Source organism: Gopherus flavomarginatus, chromosome 22 (genome assembly GCF_025201925.1).
Source record: "Gopherus flavomarginatus isolate rGopFla2 chromosome 22, rGopFla2.mat.asm, whole genome shotgun sequence".
Taxonomy (NCBI): domain Eukaryota; kingdom Metazoa; phylum Chordata; order Testudines; family Testudinidae; genus Gopherus; species Gopherus flavomarginatus.
In genome coordinates, this window is record NC_066638.1 from 4,089,469 (window position 1) to 4,109,708 (window position 20,240).

Below are 20,240 nucleotides of genomic sequence, written 5' to 3' on the forward strand. Positions count from 1 at the left end.
CTAAAGCTACAGATAAGTCTTTAAAAAACTAGTTACTTTTATTTTTGTTTCCCTTGCAGTTTCTGGAAAGTAGCATTTGCAGAAAGACAGAACTAAGAAAAAGGAAAGGGTAAACAGAGACCAAGACAACATTTAAATTATGAGGTGAGCACCATTTCCTAACCTTTCTTATGGATGCGTGTCCTTTTCCCTGAGAGGGCTAAACAGCAAACCAGGGTAGCAGACCTCCTATCTCTCTCAAACTCACCTGTCATGTGGTCTTTGCTTCAGCGTGAACTATGCTGCTGGCAGTGCAGACACTACCTGCTGGTGGAACCAGTTCCACACAAGAGGCCAACTCGCCAGACTTCCTACTGCATTCCTGATATAATCCATTTAATCTTCCCTGTGGCACAGCTCAATTTCTTCTCCAGGTAATTCCCCATATGGATCCTTTCACATCCTTTTTCTGTTCCCTTTAGACATCTGACATTAAAAAATGCACTTCTGTTGCTGTTCTCTGCCTGTCTCCCTTTTTCACCAGTAGAGACATGATGTTGCTTTCACTATAGAAGGGAAAGCAAAAAATAGGCTAAGACACTAGAAAGCAGGAGCAGCTGCCACCCTAATGATAAGTGCTTGATGAAAAGTCTTCTACTGGAGAAGTCTTACTTTAACAGGTATACACGATTACAAAGCACAGGTGTTATCAACAAGAACAGGATTGGGCTACAATAGCCCTGTTTCTATGCAGCTAGGAACTTGTTATAAAACGTAAAGACAATAGCCATCTCGATAGAGGGGGCTATTGACAGGAGTCCTTCAAGAAAATTCAGTAAATAGAATCAGCTACGATATTATTTAGACATTATTAGAAGGTGAAGATGGAAACAACAGTTCAAGAATGTTGGGCATGTTTCTCACTGCAAGGCCACTTTACACAGCTCTAGTTGGGTGAAGGGCCTTAAAGGCCCCTTTACACTGCTCTGGCAATGTAAAATGGCCTTAATGTATAAGAGACTCAGGCCCATTACATTCACATATAGCAGCCAAGTGTGGAAGGATAATGGTAGCAACATGTTCTTTGAGAGATGGATTGTAACAGCAAATGCCTTTGAGAATCATAGGGTTAGATGGGACCACAAGTCTAACCCCCTGCCAAGATGAAAGGCTGTTTATAATGTCTTTGCACCACTGAAGGAGGTTCAGCAAAAGCAATTCTCAAATGAGAGAACATTTCCTTCCATTTTCAATGGCACCAGAATCATACAGAAGTTAAACAAATGTTTGAAGATATCTGCCTTATTAATGTAAGATGTCAGCTTGTCTGTCAGCACTAATTTAAATTTCCAAGGCCTCAAGGCTGCCTAACTTTACTCACACTTAGTACTTTACTCCACAAATAGTCCCACTGATTTCAGTAAGGGCGACAGAATAAGAACCTAAATAAATACATGCCCTGTTTAAGTTGTAATTTGTTCAAAAGAGGGACATTACAGTTAACTGAGAGGAAAGTGCCTTGAGCATTTGAGGCACTAAAAAAAAAAAAAAAAAAAAAAATTCACTTCTTAATAGATGATATATTAGTGGACAACCTTCAATTTAAACCTTTAGCATTTATAAATACAAAAGTAGTTTTATAATCATTTAAGTAGGTTTATTCATAGTCATAAAATGTATCAGTGTTGTTTTGGGGAGAACACTAATCTCCTTTGATAGTGATTTTTTTAATATTAAAAGTCACAGAATATTATTAAAAAGCAAAGAAAAGGCCAGCTTTTTGTATTTTTGCAATGGCAAAGAGTTAATCTTTCCTTCATTCTTTGCAGATGTTCCTGGATCAAGTTGCAAGACTGCATCCAATGGATTTAGCAAGATGACTATTTCAACATGTACAGAACTATCACTCTGGAGTGACAGCCCTTGCAAAAGGTATGAGGCGGGGGGGCATGGAGGAGGTTCATAACACAGATCAGAGTAATTTTTGAATACGCAAGCATTATAATTTATTAGGCTACCAGAAAGTTTAAGGATAATTAGGATATCCAGAAAGGAAAGAGATTCTCAATTTTCCTCTTTTCACAATGCATTACCACTGCGTATCCCAAATATCTCCTCTCAAAGATGGAATACATTTGGCAATAAACACTGCATAATGTACCTAAGAGAAAGATACAGTTCACAGAAGAGCTATATTACTAACATCTACATTGAGTGGAAATGAAGTTTTGCTTTGTATTTTCAAAATGTATTTCTCTCATCAAGTCCCTCCCCTCCCAACTTTTTGCTAGTATATGAGAGCTTGATTCCCCCCACCCCCCACACATTTATATATAAACTTTACATTTGTGGGCAGTTGCACCAAGTTGAATGGGACTGCCCGAGTATAAAGCTACACAAATGTGCAAGTGTTTGAAGGATCGGGGTCTAAGACAACATTATGATGATGTTCCATGACCCTATGGTAGATGAGCAATATAAAACTTAGTGTCGCCAATTACATCCAGAAGATTCATATATTCTGCCTAACAACTAACCAGTCACAAGGTTCATGTTATTTGAAGCACATTAATTAAATTTATTCTCATTGAGTCTAACGTCCAGAACTTGAAATGACATCATCATAAAAAGCATCTCTCAGACAATGGAAATGGGACAGCTCAGAAGAATGGTAATGGGATATGGAACTTTTATTTCTAAATCAGAAGCTCAAATCCAGGTTAGCATTGATTCACTTATTAGTGACAGTTTTCAACTGGAGTTATACAAATGCAGAAAAGAGCCACTGACTTGCTGTAAATTTTAGAAAAATGCTTTAAAACTTATTTTTATCAACTATTCTTTAGGCAACTAAACAAAGGGAATAAGAAATTTATTACTGAGATCCCTTATCACTGTGGTAAAATAACATGCCTGATATTCATGCAGACTTAACTGTGGAACTGAAGGACCATGTCTCAGTATTAGCTGGGATAATAGTACTTATATAGTGGCTGCAGTTTGAGTAGCTAAGAACTGGATGAGCCTGCCATGTTGAGAATTCACTTTGGTTTGACATGGACAATTAACATAACTTATTAAAAACAACTACAGTGTGTGCTTAAACAAGGGAAAGCCAGGCAATTAAATCCAAATGATGAAACCTAATAAACTTGAATTGTGTTGTTTGAATAATGACACCTGGAGGACCAACTGACACTCCGTTACAAAATTTTAAAGAGGTAATATCACTCAATTGATTTGCACCAGACAGTTTTAGGGAAACCTAGAAAATTTTAAACACTTGAAATGCACCTTAGCTACCGGATTCCATACTCTTAATTAGAGGGGAACTGTTGGGTCATTGCATCCCACATGAATCCCCTGCATGCTTCATGATGGCATCTCACTCCCAGCCAGGTCAGGACCTCCTGCCATGGGGGGCTGGCAGGGGAAGGGGAAGAGAAAGAAGGATCGTTTGCAGACAACCATCTTTTCAAGACCACTATTAAAAGGTGTCGTCTGCTCTCCGATCACCGCCCCAACAGCAGCGGCGGGCTGCACGCTCCCTTTACCGGGGACAAAGAGGAACGGACGCCTGAGTCCCTCCCACCAGCTCAGCACACTCCAGATACCCAGCCCGGCTGCCCCACTCCCTGCAAGCGCGGCCCCCCCCTTCCCCAGGGCGCCTCCCACACGCCCCCTCCCCCTGACCCCCACCTGACCCTTCCCCTTTGACCTCCCCCGCCTCCCCCGGGCCCCCCCTCCGCTCACCCTGGCACGAGCTCCGGGTCCCTCCTCCTTCGCCTCCGCCATGTTGGGCCCCCGCAGCCCTCACACCCCGGGGGGGGGGGTCTCTGCCGCCGGCCCCCTGGGGGAGGAGGTGACACGGAGCGGTGGGTCGGCCCGAGCCCTGCTGCGGGGGAGGGGGCTCCGACCGGGCTCCCCGGGAGGGGGGGTGTCTAGGCTGCTCCCTCGGGGGGGGAAGGGGGGGCTGGTCGGACCCTCCAGGCCGCCAACCTCTTAAAGCTGCAACGACAAGCCCCAGCGCGGGGGGACCGAGTGCGCATGTGCACTGCGCATGCGCTGAGAACCAGCTTCCCCCGCCCCCTCCCCGCGCATGCGCGCTCCCCCCCCTTACTTTTTCAGGTCTAGGTTGGCTCCCTCTTAAAGGGCACAGCAACCATGTCTGGGCTGAGCTGGGAAGGGAGGAAACAGCCTGCAGCCTCAGTGGAGACCCATGGTCTCTGTGCTTTAAAGGGAGGGGGGTGGGTTGGGACCAGGCAGCACTATCCGCCATGGCCTGTCCGCAGGGGGACCATGGCATCTCATGCCAAGGTGTCCCCTGGAGCCTCAGCACAGCGCCACAGTGGCCTCTCCCATGCTCCAGTACCCCAACCTCACACCAGGATGCCCCAGTGCCCCCTTCACCCTCTGGCGCTCCCGCCTCCCATTTTGCACTGTAGCACTCCCCACCTCACACCACAGCACCCCAGCCACATCGCCACAGCGCTCCCTTGCACTATGACACTCATAGTCCACACTAGGGCACCCCCACCTTAGGCCTCACATCTTGGCATCCAGGACATGATACCAGTGCCCCTGCCTCTCCTGATACGGTGCCCCCATCACACACCACAACATCCCCACCTCATGCCATGGTGCCCTCCCTTCTTGTACCTGGGACCAACTGGCCTCAGTGAAGACTGGCTGCGTGTTACCACCCTCTGTGAGATTGCCTGATGCGGTAAAGCAACTTTGTTCCAGTGACCAAGCTGTTCACAAGCCCCCATCGAAGTCATGCTTGAAGTCACCTCGTGGTATCATGACATTACTCTTGGAGGCAGTATGTATTTGTTTATTTAAAGGGAGCTGGCAGGTTAAAAATAATAAATTCTTACAAGCAAATTTCCTCCCCTATGTTGCTCATGACATCTTCAGTTAATTAGCACTGAAAGGATGTTGTTTATCTTTCATCTCTGAGGCAATCTATTTTTATTATTAATATTTATATTACGACAGAGCCCCGAGGTGCATCCCTTCCATCGTGGGATCAGCACCCCATTGTTTTAGAGACAAAAATAGACACAGTCCCTACCCGGAGGAGCTATTTATTGTTTGCACTTCACTTGGACTGGCCAGTGAAACTAGATTAGTCAGTTTTGCTTTTGTTTATACTGCCCAGGCTATGTCAGTCACTAATAAGATCATAGTCAGTTTCTAGTTAATTTCACTTTATTTCAGTGCAATACCTGGATTGCAAATATGTGGAGGATAATTTCTTTGTTTTCATTGGATTTTTTCTAATTTTGCAGAAAGATTTCTATTGGTCTTAGGTTCTGCAAAGATCTGTTTCTGCAGAAACTAGTCCCCCAATCCTGCAAAGATTTGCACATGTTTAACTTTAAGCACATAAGAGGTCTCATTTTTAAGTACATGAATAGTCCCACTGATTTTAAGTTAAATTTAGGCATGTGTGTAAATCTTTGCAGGATCAGGGTTTAAATCTTTAAAGCTTTGTAATGGTGTTCATCACCTTGATCCCTCCCACCAGTAACAGGACACATGCCTTTCAAAAAGCATGAAGACTGTAAGTCTTTCATACTAGAGACTGTCATCAGTTTTTACCTGGTATAGTGTCAAACACATTGTCAGCACCCAAGGATAATAAATATGAACAACATAATCCCAGTTGTTTACTAGTTAAATAATCTAACTGTTAATTTAAATTTTTACTAAATAGAGTATTCTTCATTACCTATCCTAATCTTATGTGCACTATTGTTGAACAACTGTTAAACAATAGCCACATTCTTTGCCATAGATAGCTGCATTTCAGTGGTGGTTGAAATGATCCCTGCATAAACTGTATCCTTCACTTCCTATCCTAAACTGTTGTGCCTTGCTGTGATTCATTATTAAAATGCTGCTCCCTCGGGGGGACACTTCCTCAGGTCTCTCTCTAGAGGTGGCTGCATTCCAGTGGTGGTGAGATAATTCCTGTATCTAATAATAATTAATAATAAATTATTAATTATACTTATCATCCTTAAGTGAATTAAATATTTAATAGTTAATATATCAGTTTCTTACATTTTAAAGTACGTTGGGATCCTTCACAATGAAAAGTGCTATATAATACACACAATAAATTTGTTGTGAGACGTAATTAATATTTATAATGTTCTTTTAAGATTCTTGGATGGATGGAAGTGCAAAGTATAAATATTTATTAGTGGCCCAAAACAATAGAGTAACAATATAGTCAAATCCTGAAATATGATGAAGTTGTCTTAAAAATTATTAATTAAAAAAAATTGTGAAGTTCTTTTTCTTTGACTTTTGGTTTCTGAGCCTGTAAGTTGCATTAGGATCACATCTTCAAACTTTGCTCCACAATCATGAGGGCTAGAGCTCCAAATGAAAGCTGAGATTTTTATGTTATCACACGACTCTAGGAGCTGGGGCTTTAAGAAATATCACCAGACTCTCAATGAAATCACAAGTGTTCGCAAAACTGATGTTGCGCACTGTCATGTCTGGAATAATGCTGTAGAATGCTATGATACTTTTTCAGCGCACAACAACAGGAACAATAGGCTTTTTCTTCTTGTGTTTTTCTCATCAAAGAAATAAACTGGGAGCTGAGGAAATGTCAGCATAAGCCCCCAGATCTAACAGTATACTGAAAATGCATACAAAACACTGAGTAATGTTTTTTGTTAGCAATAGCCCTGTCATTCAAATTGAATGTTACAAGACAATGTGCTGTTAACAAGTTTGCCTGATAAAGGATTTTCTTGTATTGGTATGGTGTTACTGATAGTGAGGTTTATTATTTTGTGAAATAATCTCCCACTGGAAGTAGGGAAAAGCATGTCACATGAGACATTGAAAACTAGATCAGGCAGAGCCCTGGAACATAGATTCTAAAGTACAGTCTTGCATTAGCCCCTGTTAGGAACGGAGTAGACGAACTGATGGCACAAATTTTCAAAGTTGCCACAGCTTGACTGAATCTTGCACCTAACATAAACCATATTTGTATTACATGAGATTGTGCATAACTCTATTCTTCCAAAAATACTGAAGGACATACTGCTCAGCTATCGTAAAACTCTAGCTTTACTTACACACACATTTGCACTGGGTTAATTAAACCAGTGCCGACATGCATGTGGACACTCTTATTTTGGTTTAAGAATGACTTAGATTCATGTCGCTTAGACTTGTTATTAATTGATTTAAGATAAACTGAAGTAAGCCCTGTTTCAACTGAAATAAGGGTTTTCACATAGCCTTTGGCACTGGTTTAACTAAATCCGTTTTAAATCACATCTTAAGTTAACTGTGTGCAGCAGCATATAGGTAAGATTGTTACCAGTGGAGTAGAGTGAAAGTCCCAAATTATATCAGTACATTTCTGTGGTCTTTCTCTCTTTTTATAAGGAAGTGTCACTCCATTAATAGTAATTTTTCACTCCAGTGTGTTCAGATGACTCTGCTAAATCCTCTGGAATACAGCATTTTCCACCTACCAGATAGATGCATTCCAAAGAGACTACCACCGCTCGCTCCCCTGCTGTAGGGGCCTGATCAGCATACGGGAGTCTATAGGTATGTCTATATTACATTGTATGCCCAGGTCTGTGAGACCTGTGCTTGTGGACTCTGTGTTTTGAAGCAAACACATAAGCCATAGGTGCTGGAACTAGGGATGCTGGCTTGAAGTGGTTTCCATTATATACAGGGTTTGCAGTTTGGTTCAATGGCTCTCAGCACCCCCACTGTAAAAACTGTTCCAGCACCACTGACCTGAGCATCCACACTCCATTGTAAACCTGGGTTTACAGTTGCTGAATACGAGTTTCATAGCCATGATAACCCATCGATACTGAAGTAGGCAGATCTTGTGACTCAGGTTTGTGGCTTGAGCTGTATCCACACTGCAAAATGACAGGGCTTGGACTTGAGTCAAAGAAAGATTCAAGCTCTGACCCACCACAATAGCAGGATCCTAGAACCCGGGTCCTGTGCACTTGCTGACCCAAGTCAGACTGATTTTGTGTGTGGCTGGAACGGGGGCTTAGGCTCAAATCTGAATCAGAGCCTGGACTTAGTGTGCTATGTAGACATATTCTGTGGGAGTTAAATAAGATTTGGATCAGGCCTAGGTAATAGAGGAGGGTTAAGAGAAGTGGACAATATCCCATGGCAAAAGGCTAAAATGGCATCCACTGACTCCCACTCTTGGTGCATCTGTTTTTAGGGTGGGTTAAAAGGAACTGGATTACTCTTGCCACAGCTGCTTCCCACTGGTAGCAACAATACCCAAAACTGATAACCCCCCCTTAAAATGCAAGGGGTGAAGAAAGCCCTTGTCATTGTTCCTGGGCTGAGAAGGCGGGAGCAATAACCAGGTAGGCACTCTCCTGTTATAGCGAAACTCCTCCTAACTGTGACTTTTCTGTGTGAAAATAAACACTCCACTTCAGGACTTAGATTATGTGGTGATGGACACTATAGGAAAAAAAAAACATAGACAGGTAGATTAGACAGGTAGACAGAGGTGAGGGCTCAGTTATATTTTGATTTATAGTTGGTTTTAATTTACAGAAAGAAAAAAACCCCAAAGCATAGCCTATGGCACACCTCTGTTTAAGCACATTTGTCTTTAAATGATTGACATTTTTTAAAAAAGTGATTGTGAAACTCCAATTGTGTGCAGACTGCAGTTCAATGAATTGAATGCATGATCATTCCACATACGCGCAGGCATGAATAGCTGAGTGTGGATCATCCAAATAAACCCCTCAGCATTGCACATTCTTATCTATGCACTCCTTCCTCTATTTTAACTCAAGTCTATTCAAAGAATTGCAGCTGCAAATACTTGGACCATTAAAAATTGTTAAATACAAATAAATAATAATAATGTTTTCAACCAAATTTGGAAGCAGATTCTGTGAACATCTTCATTTTATTTTGTGGGATTACCTGGAAGGAACATGGCTAGCATAGGTCTGGAGCACACTATATACAAGTTGGGAGCTCAGTTTTGAAACGTTGGGACCTTAATAGGACAATATATTAACAGCTATAATTTAAAAAAATGGGAGTTTGGAGTTAACAGAACTATATGTCTCCTATAGAATAAAACATATATTGCTGTATTAGCAAAGAACCAGGCCAATTTTCGAGGGATGAGAAATAGGTCCGGGAGAAAAAAATTGGTCAAATAGTTTATACAGGGAAAAAAGCAGCTTTGGGTTAAATTAAACTGTTAATGAATTTGGTGAATAGATTTGGTCAAATAAAAAATTGATTTTTTTTTTAAAGTCTAAATAGTTTTGACATTTTCACAAGGAAATGTTTTCACTTTTTGTCTGAAACAATGTTTCCTTTCTAAATTTAGCTACATTAAAAAAAAAACATTCAAAACGTAAAAAAAACCCAACCCTGAAATGTAATGAATAAAACAAAAATTTCATTTCAGGTCAAAACACTTTTTTTTTTCCTTCCAGATTTTTGGTTCCGCCACCAAACCAAAAACTCAATTATTCGCTCAGTTCCAGTGAGAACTCCTTTCCCACAAGTTTATATACTACAGAGACACTCTGATATGATGGTGATGAGCCTGAGACATAAGCCTAGGCAAATTACATTAGACTGTAAAGTTGCTCACCAAAGACCTTGCTTTAGTCACCTCCTGTTGGAGTAATGTTTGTTTTTGGTCTCTTAGGGTCAGTGTTAATGAGGAGGGTTTAGCTCCATTTTGCTTATTTATATCAAACCAGTTTTTTTCTCTATAGTTTTTAATAGCAAAAATAATGACTTTGATTTTCCCTCTGCTGGAAACCTCTGAGTGAGAGAGAATCCCCTTTAAAGAGATACGTCCTAAGCTGTACTCACTGCTGCTTGTCCTCGCACTGCAGTGCTCTTTATATTCCCAACGTCTGCCCTGGGGAGTTTGGAAACACCTGGACTAGTATTCTCATCAGCAAGCGCTGGATCCATCTCTGCATTCATGGGTGGCTGGGAAGTGCAATATGGAAATGCTACATTGGAGTCTCGCCTGCAATAGGAATCATTCCTAAACCGTTTTTGTCGTGTGGCTTGTCACAATGAACATATACCCTTACCACACATATTGGAGCTCAGACTTCTGTTCCCTGCTGCCAGCCCTGCAGTTGCTCATATTCCCAGTTTGGGGACAGCTTTCTTCTTCAGAGGTTTTCTTTTGTATCCACAGTGTCATGCCATGTCCGCCATCATTGAGAAATCACATTCATCAAAGGGATCTTCACAGGGTATGCTATTTTTGCTTGGCTTCCAGCTCATTTCCCTTCTGCAAGCCTCAGTCCATGCTGCTCTCACTTTTCCCTTGGAAGGGAAGAAGTAAAAGAATTTGCCACTACTCTGGCCATTAGTACAAAAAGGAAACACACAATACACCATCCTGACCAGGTATTTGGTTTGCTTTCTGAACCAACTTGCAGGACAGCTCAGCTGTGCAATCTCTTTCCTTCTCCTCAAGTCTGCCACTCTGCGCAAGGCCTTCTTTTTATTCACAGCACTGCATTTCCCCTACCTTTACTCCTCCCACTACCAGCCAGCAACCATTCGATCCATTCATGCCATAGTGTCCAATAACCACCACCACTCCACAGTCCAGCAGGGAACTCTTGGGGTAGGAAAAGTGGGGGTTAGCCTGGGACTGTTTTGTGTCCTTTCAGGCAACACGATGGGTTGTGGGACTGGCATTCCTGGCTCCCCCTCTCCTTCCAGCATAGCAGCAGGGGTGGGAATGGGTGAATGTTAGGGACAATCTGTAACTATTAGTGGGGATGCAAATGGGAGTGTGAGGAGGAGCTAAGGTTTGCTCTGCCAGTGAGAGGGAGATGAATGAAGTACCAGGACTACATTAGAAAAGATGTGCTGGCATAGCTATACCAGCCTGGCTATACAGGCAAAGCCGCCTAGTGTACACACAGTTTATACTAGCAAAAGAGCGCTTTTGCCAGTCTAGCTTTTACTAGTTCAGCAAGCGAAATAAGCTATGCCAGCCAAAGCACTTTTATGCCAGTATAACTGTGTCTGCACTAAGACTTTAGCTGGTAAAGAAATGTCACCAAAATACTATATCCCTAACGGATATTACTATATTGCTGACGTTTCTAGTGAAGACCGGACCTAAGAGGGTTGCTGGGGAGGCACACTTGGCAGGGGAAAGCACCTATTCACAGTCATTTCACCCTTCAAGCACAGGCAGGGATGGTGCCAGCAAGGTACTGTGGGGTCTCAGAACTGGATCACTTGAGAGGAAGGGACAGCAATGCCCAGAGGCTGGGCCTTCCTGCCTGTGGCAGGATGTGGGGAGAGCGCAGTGTTCATGGACTCTGAGGAGGATGGCAGCAGGGAAAGGGGAACTAAGATTGAATCAGGGCTCTCTCCCTAGGCAGAAGCTCGTGGGATCTAGCAGCTGAAGTTTAGACTGCCTATGGATCTTGTAGCCTTTGCTCCTGTCTAGCTCCACCAGAATAGCAGCGGTGGCAGCTCTAGTGTAGACGAGGTGCTGGCAGTCTCTGTGGGTGGGGCTACATCACTGTTAGCAACGGAGAGCAATATTTCAGAAAAAAACCTAGTGTAGACACAACCTTTGTGCCGTGGCAGCCCAGGAGGGAGAGGAGGAAATTAAATGCAGGGAGCAGCCTAGGTTTGTTTTTCTTTTACACAGTTACCATTGTTTTATCTCAGAACCCTCCCAGCACAGGGCACCATTGGTGGGGAGAAGGAAGCTGGCAGACTGCGGGGACAGCAGGAGTTCAGATTACAGCGTGGTGATTTGCATTTCCATGGCACTAGTGATGTCACAGGCCTACACTAAGCAAGGTCTCCTGAGGCTCTGAAAACAAAGGGGAGCGACAAGAAGCATGAAACAACATAGACTTAAAGGACAGAAGCCAAGTTTAAAAAAGAAATGCATTCATCAGGCGCTCAGTCATATACTCACTAACACAGGAGTGATGGCAGGGTCTTAATTTTTTTCTTTGCAGTTCACCTTTAAACTCCCCAGGCACAAACTCCTCCCAGACTTGCAGGGCTGGATTTGTCACATAACATCCCCTTCCCCCAACCTTCCACTGATTAGCAAAGGAACCCGCTGTTGCAAAAATAAAAAAAAAAGGCAGCTGCTTCACTCTCCCTGCTAGAGAGATGCCCAGGAAGTGTCTGATGGTAGGTGGATTGAACGGAGGAAGTGGAACTCAAAAGGGAATATTCTAGCTTTCTCTCCACAAACAAGATGCCCTTCTGCTGCTGCATTTTAGTCAATAAGGTCTTGTGACAGGGACTTTCTGTAGGGATGCCGGCCCACGGTGGGCTATTCCCTTCTAGATCTGTGATGGATTTGATTTGCTTGTGCCACATTACCCAAAAACACTGCAGGAACTGGAGAGGGACTTATGTGAATAACTAGGGAAGAAAAGCAACCATATTTTCATCAATCATCCAATAGCTTTTTTTTGCTGTGGGAATCAATCATCAGATGAATTGCTCTATGAATGGACCCGACAACTGGAATTTGGACCAGAATTTAAAATCAGTATAAGCATGCTTTTATAAAGCCTAAAACCAGTGGAATCCCTCCACTGTTTTTTTTAATTCCAAAGAAAACAGCTGTTTTTTCTAAATATGCCAACATTCAGTGTTTGCAACCCAAACATGGCGGTGTTAAGATCTCAGAAGTGAAACTGACTGTACGTACAAATTAGGAAAACTGATTTCAATGATTTTCATTGTCCAGCCAGAGAAAAGTGCAAAAACTAAACAAGGAGAATATAAACAGTGAGAAGTACAATGGATTTTTAAAAAATCACAGTCAGTAACTTTAAAAAATGAAATTGTTTGTTTACACAACAAAAATTTTAGTTGACGGTGGCCAAAATATGCAAATTTGGGTGTCTATAGTTAGGCACCTAAATCCATGTTTAAAACACCAGAGGCTAGTCCAGGCTAATGGTTATGCAGGTCTATAAAATCATGAATGGTGTGGAGAAAATGAATATGGGAATGTTATTTACCCCTTCACATAATACAGAACCAGGGGTCACCCAATGAAATTAATAGGCAGCAAATTTAAAACAAACTAAAGGAAGTACTTCTCCATACAACGCACCATCAGCCTGTGGAACTAATTGCCAGTGGATGTTGCGAAGGCCAAAATTATAACTGGGTTCAAAAAAGAATTAGATAAGTTCATGGAGCATAGGTCCATCAATAGCTATTAGCCAAGGGGGTCAGGGACACAACCCCATGCTCAGATGTCCCTAAGCCTCTGACTGCCAGGAGCTGGGGACTGGATAACAGGGATGGATCACTCAGTGATTGCCCTGTTCTGTCCATTCCTTCTAAAACATCTGGCATTGACCACTGTTGGAAGACAGGATACTGGGCTAGATGAACCACTGATCTGATCCAGTGCAGCCATTCTTACGTTCTTGTGTTAACCTTTCTTGGTCCACACATACCCCCTCCCACACACACAATGAAATGCAGCCCCCTCTGGTGATGAATGCACACAGCTGAAAGGAAGGATAATTTATTTATTTATTGTAACAGCTAGGAGTTCCAATCGTGGGCCAGACCTCATTGTGCTACGTGCTGTGCAAATACAGAACGAGACAGTCTGTGCCCCAAAGAGCTTACATGTTAAGTATAAAGCAAGAGACAATAGATGAATACAGACAGACCAAAGGGGTAACAATGAGACAGTGAGTACAAGGAAGCAATAAGACAATACTTGTCAGGATGATAGGCAAGGATGGTCAAGCAGTTAGGCTGTTAGACTAGTGCATGAGTAGTCTCAGCGAAGCCAATGAGCAAGTAAAGTTATGCCTGTGTTTAAACATCTATAGGATCAGCGCTTAGGGCTGGGTTCTCTGATCCACTAAGCAGCTTTTCCACCTTTGTAAGTCATTTTTATGGCAGCTTTGAATTTTAACTGTGGATCTGAATCTGCTGCCACTGACATCAGCAGCAAATCTATCAATGACTTCAATGGGAGCAGGATTGTGTCCAGAGAAATTAAACACAGGAAAGTACTTAAACTTACCTTGTCCTCCCCTGCCCAGTCTCCAACAAAATGTACAGTCCCTGTAAATCTAGTATTTGCTTTCCTTTTTTCCTAGGATGTGGGGTCTGATTCTGATCTCTTTTACCTTAGTGTAAATCAGAACTAACTCACAGCAAAACCAGTGGTAGTGAGTGGAGAGTTAGGCCCCCGATCTATGTCTTTGCCTTTCTGTCACTGCAGTCACCTAATCAGTCTTTCGGGTTGACAACTGACCTGCAGGCATGTTTGTTATGGTGCACAGGAAATACCACTGGAGAGCAGATTTAATCAGTGCTCAAGCCAGGAATTAAAACTGTAGCAGAGGGGAAGGAGGGCCAGGAGGACTCCTATTCTCAAGTAACCTAGGAAAGTTGTTCAATTGATTGGAAGTGCCTCTAGAGCAGTAATTAGGCATTGCTGTCTCTTATCTCTATGTACTGGATGTTGCTGTATGGGTGTTTTTCACCCTCACTCATTCTTTTTATTTAATAAAAGGGTCAGTTTGGTGTTTGTAAACTAGGCTTGAGCCCTGGCATAATATGGGTAAACGTGCAAGCTTCCCCACGTACACCACTGACCTGCAGCTCTCCTGCTATTTCAGACATGCCCCTCTGTACTAGTTCTCCCACTGTGCACTTCAGTTCCGATCAACAGTGCCATCTGGGCATCACATCGCCAGTTCATAGCAAATCCCTCCACTTCGCCGCAGCAAGTGCAAGCTTCTTGTCCTCACCTTCCAGGTTCTTCATAGCTGCGTGTCCCCGTTGATCCACTCTAGTCCCTTGTGGCTTGATTTTCAGAGGTTATGAGCATCCACAGCTTCCCTTGACTTCAGTCAGTGTTGTGGATGCAGCCATTGGACCATTCTGCACTGTAGGTCAGCATGGTATTGGTAATGCCCAAGCATAGGATTGTTAACCCATGGGTGTGCATGCACTATCTCCTCTCAATATGCCATTGATTATTTAGTTATTATTACATATTTGTCTTTGGCATATTTGTCTGGAAAATGTCTCACGGTTTTCTTCTTCTTTGTTTTTGTGTTTCAGCAGGACACTCCCTATTGTGAATAATTACAAAATAGGGCACTGTCAAGAGAGGTTATGTTGTAAAAATTCCCAGCTGCTTAGCCAATGTGTCTTTGATTTCAGACCCATCAAAAATGCTCACAATGCACTTATAATGTCATGAGACATTTGGTTATATCCTGCTCTCTGTTAGATCTGCGTAAATCCAAAGTTACTCCATAGATTTCAATTAAGTTAGCCTAGATTTATATAAGTCTTACTGAGAGCAGAATTAACTCCATGGAAAATCATGGCTCTAGGTCTCAGTCATGGTAATTGGCTGCAATGTGGTAATTGGCTCAAGAGTTCTTGAGACTGGAATGGAATTAATCTGTGTCACAAGTCACTTGTGCTATGCACTATGGCCCCAGTTCTCCCAAGACTTACAAACATGCTTAACTTTAAGCACATGTGGAAGGTTTTGAAGGCTTATGCCCTATGTCATGTATATGAGGAAGTGGGGGAAGGTGTCATGTATAGGAGAAAGCAGGGGTTTCTTCCTGGCCTAGATGTCAACATGCTTATGTGCTGAAGCATGAGGACTGAGAACCTTGATGATACTCATCCATGCTTCTGTCACTGCAGATGCTGTTCTTATTCATATAAGTGTTCAACCCTTTTATTTAGTCTAAGATTATACTAATTATTACCAGAATAAAACTGTCAAACATATAGAAGAAACATAATGTGTCAAATTAATTCCTACTGTAACTCCAGTGAATTTAGTAGAGTTACACAAGGGATAAATTTGGACAATTGCACTTACACACAATATTTCTGTTCTTCCCCAAATGCATGAGCACCTTCCTAAGAAGTATTCTCTGCAAAGATTTCCTGATAAGTCTTTTCATACAAATAGTTGGGCACTTCTTCAATTTGGCTTGTTCTCTGCACTTCCCATGCAAAGATAAATGGTAATTGGGATAAAATACAACTTGGCTTTACAAAAGGTAAATCATGCCGGACCTATCTGATCTCTTTCTTTGAGAAGATAACTGAATTTTTAGATAAAAGAAATGTAGTAGCTCTAATCTACCTGGATTTTAGTAAGGCATTTGATACAGTTCCACATGGGAAATTAGTAGTTAAATTGGAGAAGATGGGGATTAATATGAGAATTGAAAGGAACTGGCTAAAGGGAGACTACAGTGGGTCGTGCTAAAAGGTGAACTGTCAGGCTGGAGGGAAGTTACTTGTTGTGGAGCTCCTTAGGGATCAGTTTTAAGACCAATCTTATTGTAATGTTTTTATTCATGACTTTGGCACAAAAACTGGGAGTGTGCTAATATAATTTGAGTTGACACAAAGTTGGGAGGCATTGCCAATACAAAGTAGGAGCAGAATATTGTAAAAGAAGATCTGGAGGACCTTGAAACTGCAGTGAAATGAGATGAAATTTAATAGTGCAAGGTCATACATAAGTGATAATTCCCTGAAAACTCCATGAGGCAAACAGCATAGAGTTTTCAATCTCTTTTGCACCCTTCCTGTGGATATCCTTTGAGGTGGGATAATTTGGCCACATTTATTTCTTGTTGGTGACATTTTAAAAAGCAGTGTAGTATCTCCGCTATTTTAAAATCACTAATTTAATCCCCTTCCTCATTTATTTATGAATGTACTTTCTTTCTCCCTATATGCCATATTCCTCTATATTTGTAAAAGCCTTCTTAGCACATTCGATAGCATTAGCTTATTTTGCTGTTTTTCTATATTCCTTGAATACCTTAACTGATTCTGAGAATTCTTATTTGGTTGCCTCCTCCTTTTCTATTTCCAGTTCATATGGATATTGACCTCAGAACACCTTGTGAAGCCATATGGACTGATTCTTATTCCTTGTATTATTTTCAGAGGAACTGTAGTTATAGTGCCTCATTTATAGAGGCTTTTAGGATTCGCTAGCATTTTTTCAGACATGTGGATTTTAATAATTTGTCTCTTGGCACCTTATTCTCCAGATTTAATAATTGCCTAAAGTGAGTTTTCTTGAAGTCTAATGCCTTGTCCTACGGCGTTCTATGAATTCATTCTTTACTATGCTCAATACAAATACTGTGTGTGTGGTCCTTGGTCCAACCTTCCCAATTATGTTCGTATTCCCAGGAAGTTCCTCCCGATAGAGCTAGGTTGAAGTCTCCCCTAGTTGGAATCCCTGCTTTATGGAGTTATAAAATTGTTTTTGTATACAACTCAAGGAAATCCTTGATATTGCCTATATAGCTGTCCTTGTTAGCCACAAGATATCTTGTTTACATCCCACATGTTCACAGCATCCTGACACTAAAAGTACACTGAGAGTTCGTCCCAAGAATTGCCCCTTGTTTCCACGCTCCTCTTGGCCTGTAGGCTTGTAGCCAATGATCATAGTTGTTTCTTTGTATCTAATCCAAAGAATGTTGTCAAATAGAAGCTCCCTAAACTAAAAATAGTTTTCACTTAGGACACAGCAAAGGCAGAAATATTGACTAGATATTGAATATTCTCTGTTTTCAGTGCCTACTGAAGGGAAACAGTCCAGCGTGAGGGAGAAAATGACAATTATTTGTATTTTGGTTAGACAGATTAAAAAACACTCTCTCCTGTCATACAACCACTGAGACACCTAGCGGTGGAAATGTTTACTGCTCTTGGCAATTGGAACTCACATTTCAGGAGAGCATCCATTTTAAAACATCGCTTTGGGTTCCATCCTGCTAGAATTAAGTTGATTGAAGTATCATGCCTGTTATGTATATAATGTTTTGAAAAATAATTAGAGCTGTAAGAAATCTCTCTTTAAAGAAAACATAAGTCATAGTGGAATCCATGAAACTTTGTTTCATGTACATATTCCATGCTCTGCCTTAGATCATGCAAAGGGTTAACAAACAAACCTGGGTCTGCTTTAGAATTTCACACCAAAACCACATGAATATTTTGGTTTCGGTATGAAATCAAGCAAAACTTTTGGTTTTGATTGAGTTTTGCTTTTAGTTTTGGGTCTCCTTCCAACCTAATATTGAATGTGAAACCGAAGGGAGAGGGAGAGAAATTGCAAATCCGCATGGATTGAAACACTCAAAACTGAAACTGCAGAATACCACATGCCTCTAATAATAATAAACTAAGTGAGTTCGTGGTCTAACTTCATTGCAGTTAATGGTGCTATCCACCTTGGCCTACTGTATATATTCATCTGCAGAATGTTGTGACAGCAGTATTATGGAGTCACAGTGATCTGTGTAGTAACTCTCTAGTGGGGCTCCTTTGTTACTATTTTGGGGTCCCAAATCTGCTTTTTCCACCAGCTAGTTGCCATGGTTTTTTACCATACACCCACCTTGGGGCTGGTACTAAAATCTAGCAGTTGGATAAAATGGTACTAAAATCTAGCAGTTGGATAAAATGGATAAAAGCTCAAGGTCACAGCTTAAATGTAATGACTAGTTCTATATAATAGCACGGGTTCATTAAATGACGTTATTTTTCTAACTTGAAATTTTTCACTTGTGATTAAAATTGGGTGAAATTTCTTACACTAAGCTTTTTTTTGGAGTGAAAAATGCAGATTTAGTGACACCAAAATGTTTTGTGAATTTGTGTTGATTTTGCCAAATAGTTCATTTAGGAAAAAACAAAAACATCCCTCCCAAAATATCAAAATGTTTTGTTTGACATTTTGAAAGGAAACATTTCAGTTTTCCCCACTGAGATATTGAAGTATGGTACAGAAGGACCTATCTGGTACAAAAGATGTTGCCTAACATGTTCAAAAGTCACTTCTGATTTTGAGTGGCCAGACACCATTTCCTTTTATTTTGACCTAAAATCAAATTTTTAACTTTTTGATTTGCTGGTCATTTTCCAATCTGAAATGATTTTTCAGCATCTCAAAATTGTCAGCAAACCAATAATCTGTTATTTAGCGAGCTTTACTCGTGATGCCTTCCTGAGCTGTAGATCAGGTTAAATTTAATAAAAATGTTAATGATTGCAATCCCCTACATTTTCCCCAACCAACTGTTCCGTGGATAAATGAAAGACTTCCAAACCACCCACCTTCAGTAGCACTAAAATCTTACATATATCTAATTAAAATGTTATTAAATTCTGATGCTTTTTTATATTGTGCCTACAATTATTTCACCATTTATTTATTATGTTTATTTATAATCTCTTCTATGGACATGTAACTAGTTTCTGAGCACCTCATACATACACATTCCCCACTGAGATAGTATTTTACAGAAGGGCCTATGATCTAGTTCAGGAGTTGGCAACCTTTCAGAGATGGTGTGCCGAGTCTTCATTTATTCACTCTAATTTAAGGTTTCATGTGCTAGTAATACATTTTAACGTTTTTAGAAGGTCTCTTTCTATAAGTCTAAAATATATAACTAAACTATTGTTGTATGTAAAGTAAATAAGGTTTTAAAAATGTTTAAGAAACTTCATTTAAATTAAAATGCAGAGCCCTCCCCGACCGGTGGCCAGGACCCAGGCAATGTGAGTGCCACTGAAAATCAGCTCGCGTGCCGAAGCGTAGGTTGCCTACCCCGATCTAGTTTAACATGTTCAACAGTGGCTTCTGATTTTGGGGTACACAGACACCACTGACTTCAGCTGGAGCTGGGGATATTCAGCCTCTCTGAAAATCAGTCTAAAGTGGGGACCAAGAAATCGACGAATCCCAATGATAAGTTGCTTTCGAAGGCAGCAGTGACTCTGTCACAGAATAAAGAGAATCCCACTATTCTGAATGCCAGACCAGTGCCTTATAACCACAAGAACAGTCTTCCTCTTGTAGCAATCACGGGCCTCCTTTCTGTTTTGTGTGGGTGTTAATTAGCCATTGACACAGCCAGAAAGCAGCCCTGCTCCTCCAGACCACACGGTCTGCGAGCCTGGCAGCCCAGGGTCATGCGCACCACGTGGCTCAGGCTGCATGGCGGACAGCTGAGCCATTGGTTACATTGTGGCAGTTGACAAACTCGTCGTCTTCCCTGCAGAGCCAGTAGTAGAGTGACTCCGCTGCCATCCAATCGTTATACGCATTGGCTAATAACCGACCAGCCTGCCCGTCAAATTGTCCAATCAGCACATAACAGTATAACGGATCA

The 20,240-nt window shown here is 41.5% G+C and overlaps 1 protein-coding gene across 5 annotated transcripts in view; it reads right to left on the reverse strand.

Moving 5' to 3' along the window:
• The window catches only part of LOC127039235 (zinc finger MYM-type protein 4), a 59,369-nt gene extending 55,409 nt beyond the window's left edge, over nt 1–3,960 (reverse strand). For 2 of the 5 annotated variants that reach the window (XM_050932583.1, XM_050932584.1), the window contains exons 1-2: nt 3,733–3,954; nt 248–545 (exon numbers count right to left, since the gene is read on the reverse strand). Coding sequence is in view for 2 of the 5 variants with exons in the window: in XM_050932582.1 (XP_050788539.1) it covers nt 3,733–3,774 (42 nt within the window). In the remaining 3 variants the exon portion in view is untranslated. Of the gene's footprint in view, nt 1–247; nt 546–3,732 lie in introns of all 5 variants that reach the window. The other 3 variants (XM_050932582.1, XM_050932587.1, XM_050932585.1) reach the window with 3 other exon arrangements.
• Nucleotides 3,961–20,240: the final 16,280 nt, after the last annotated feature.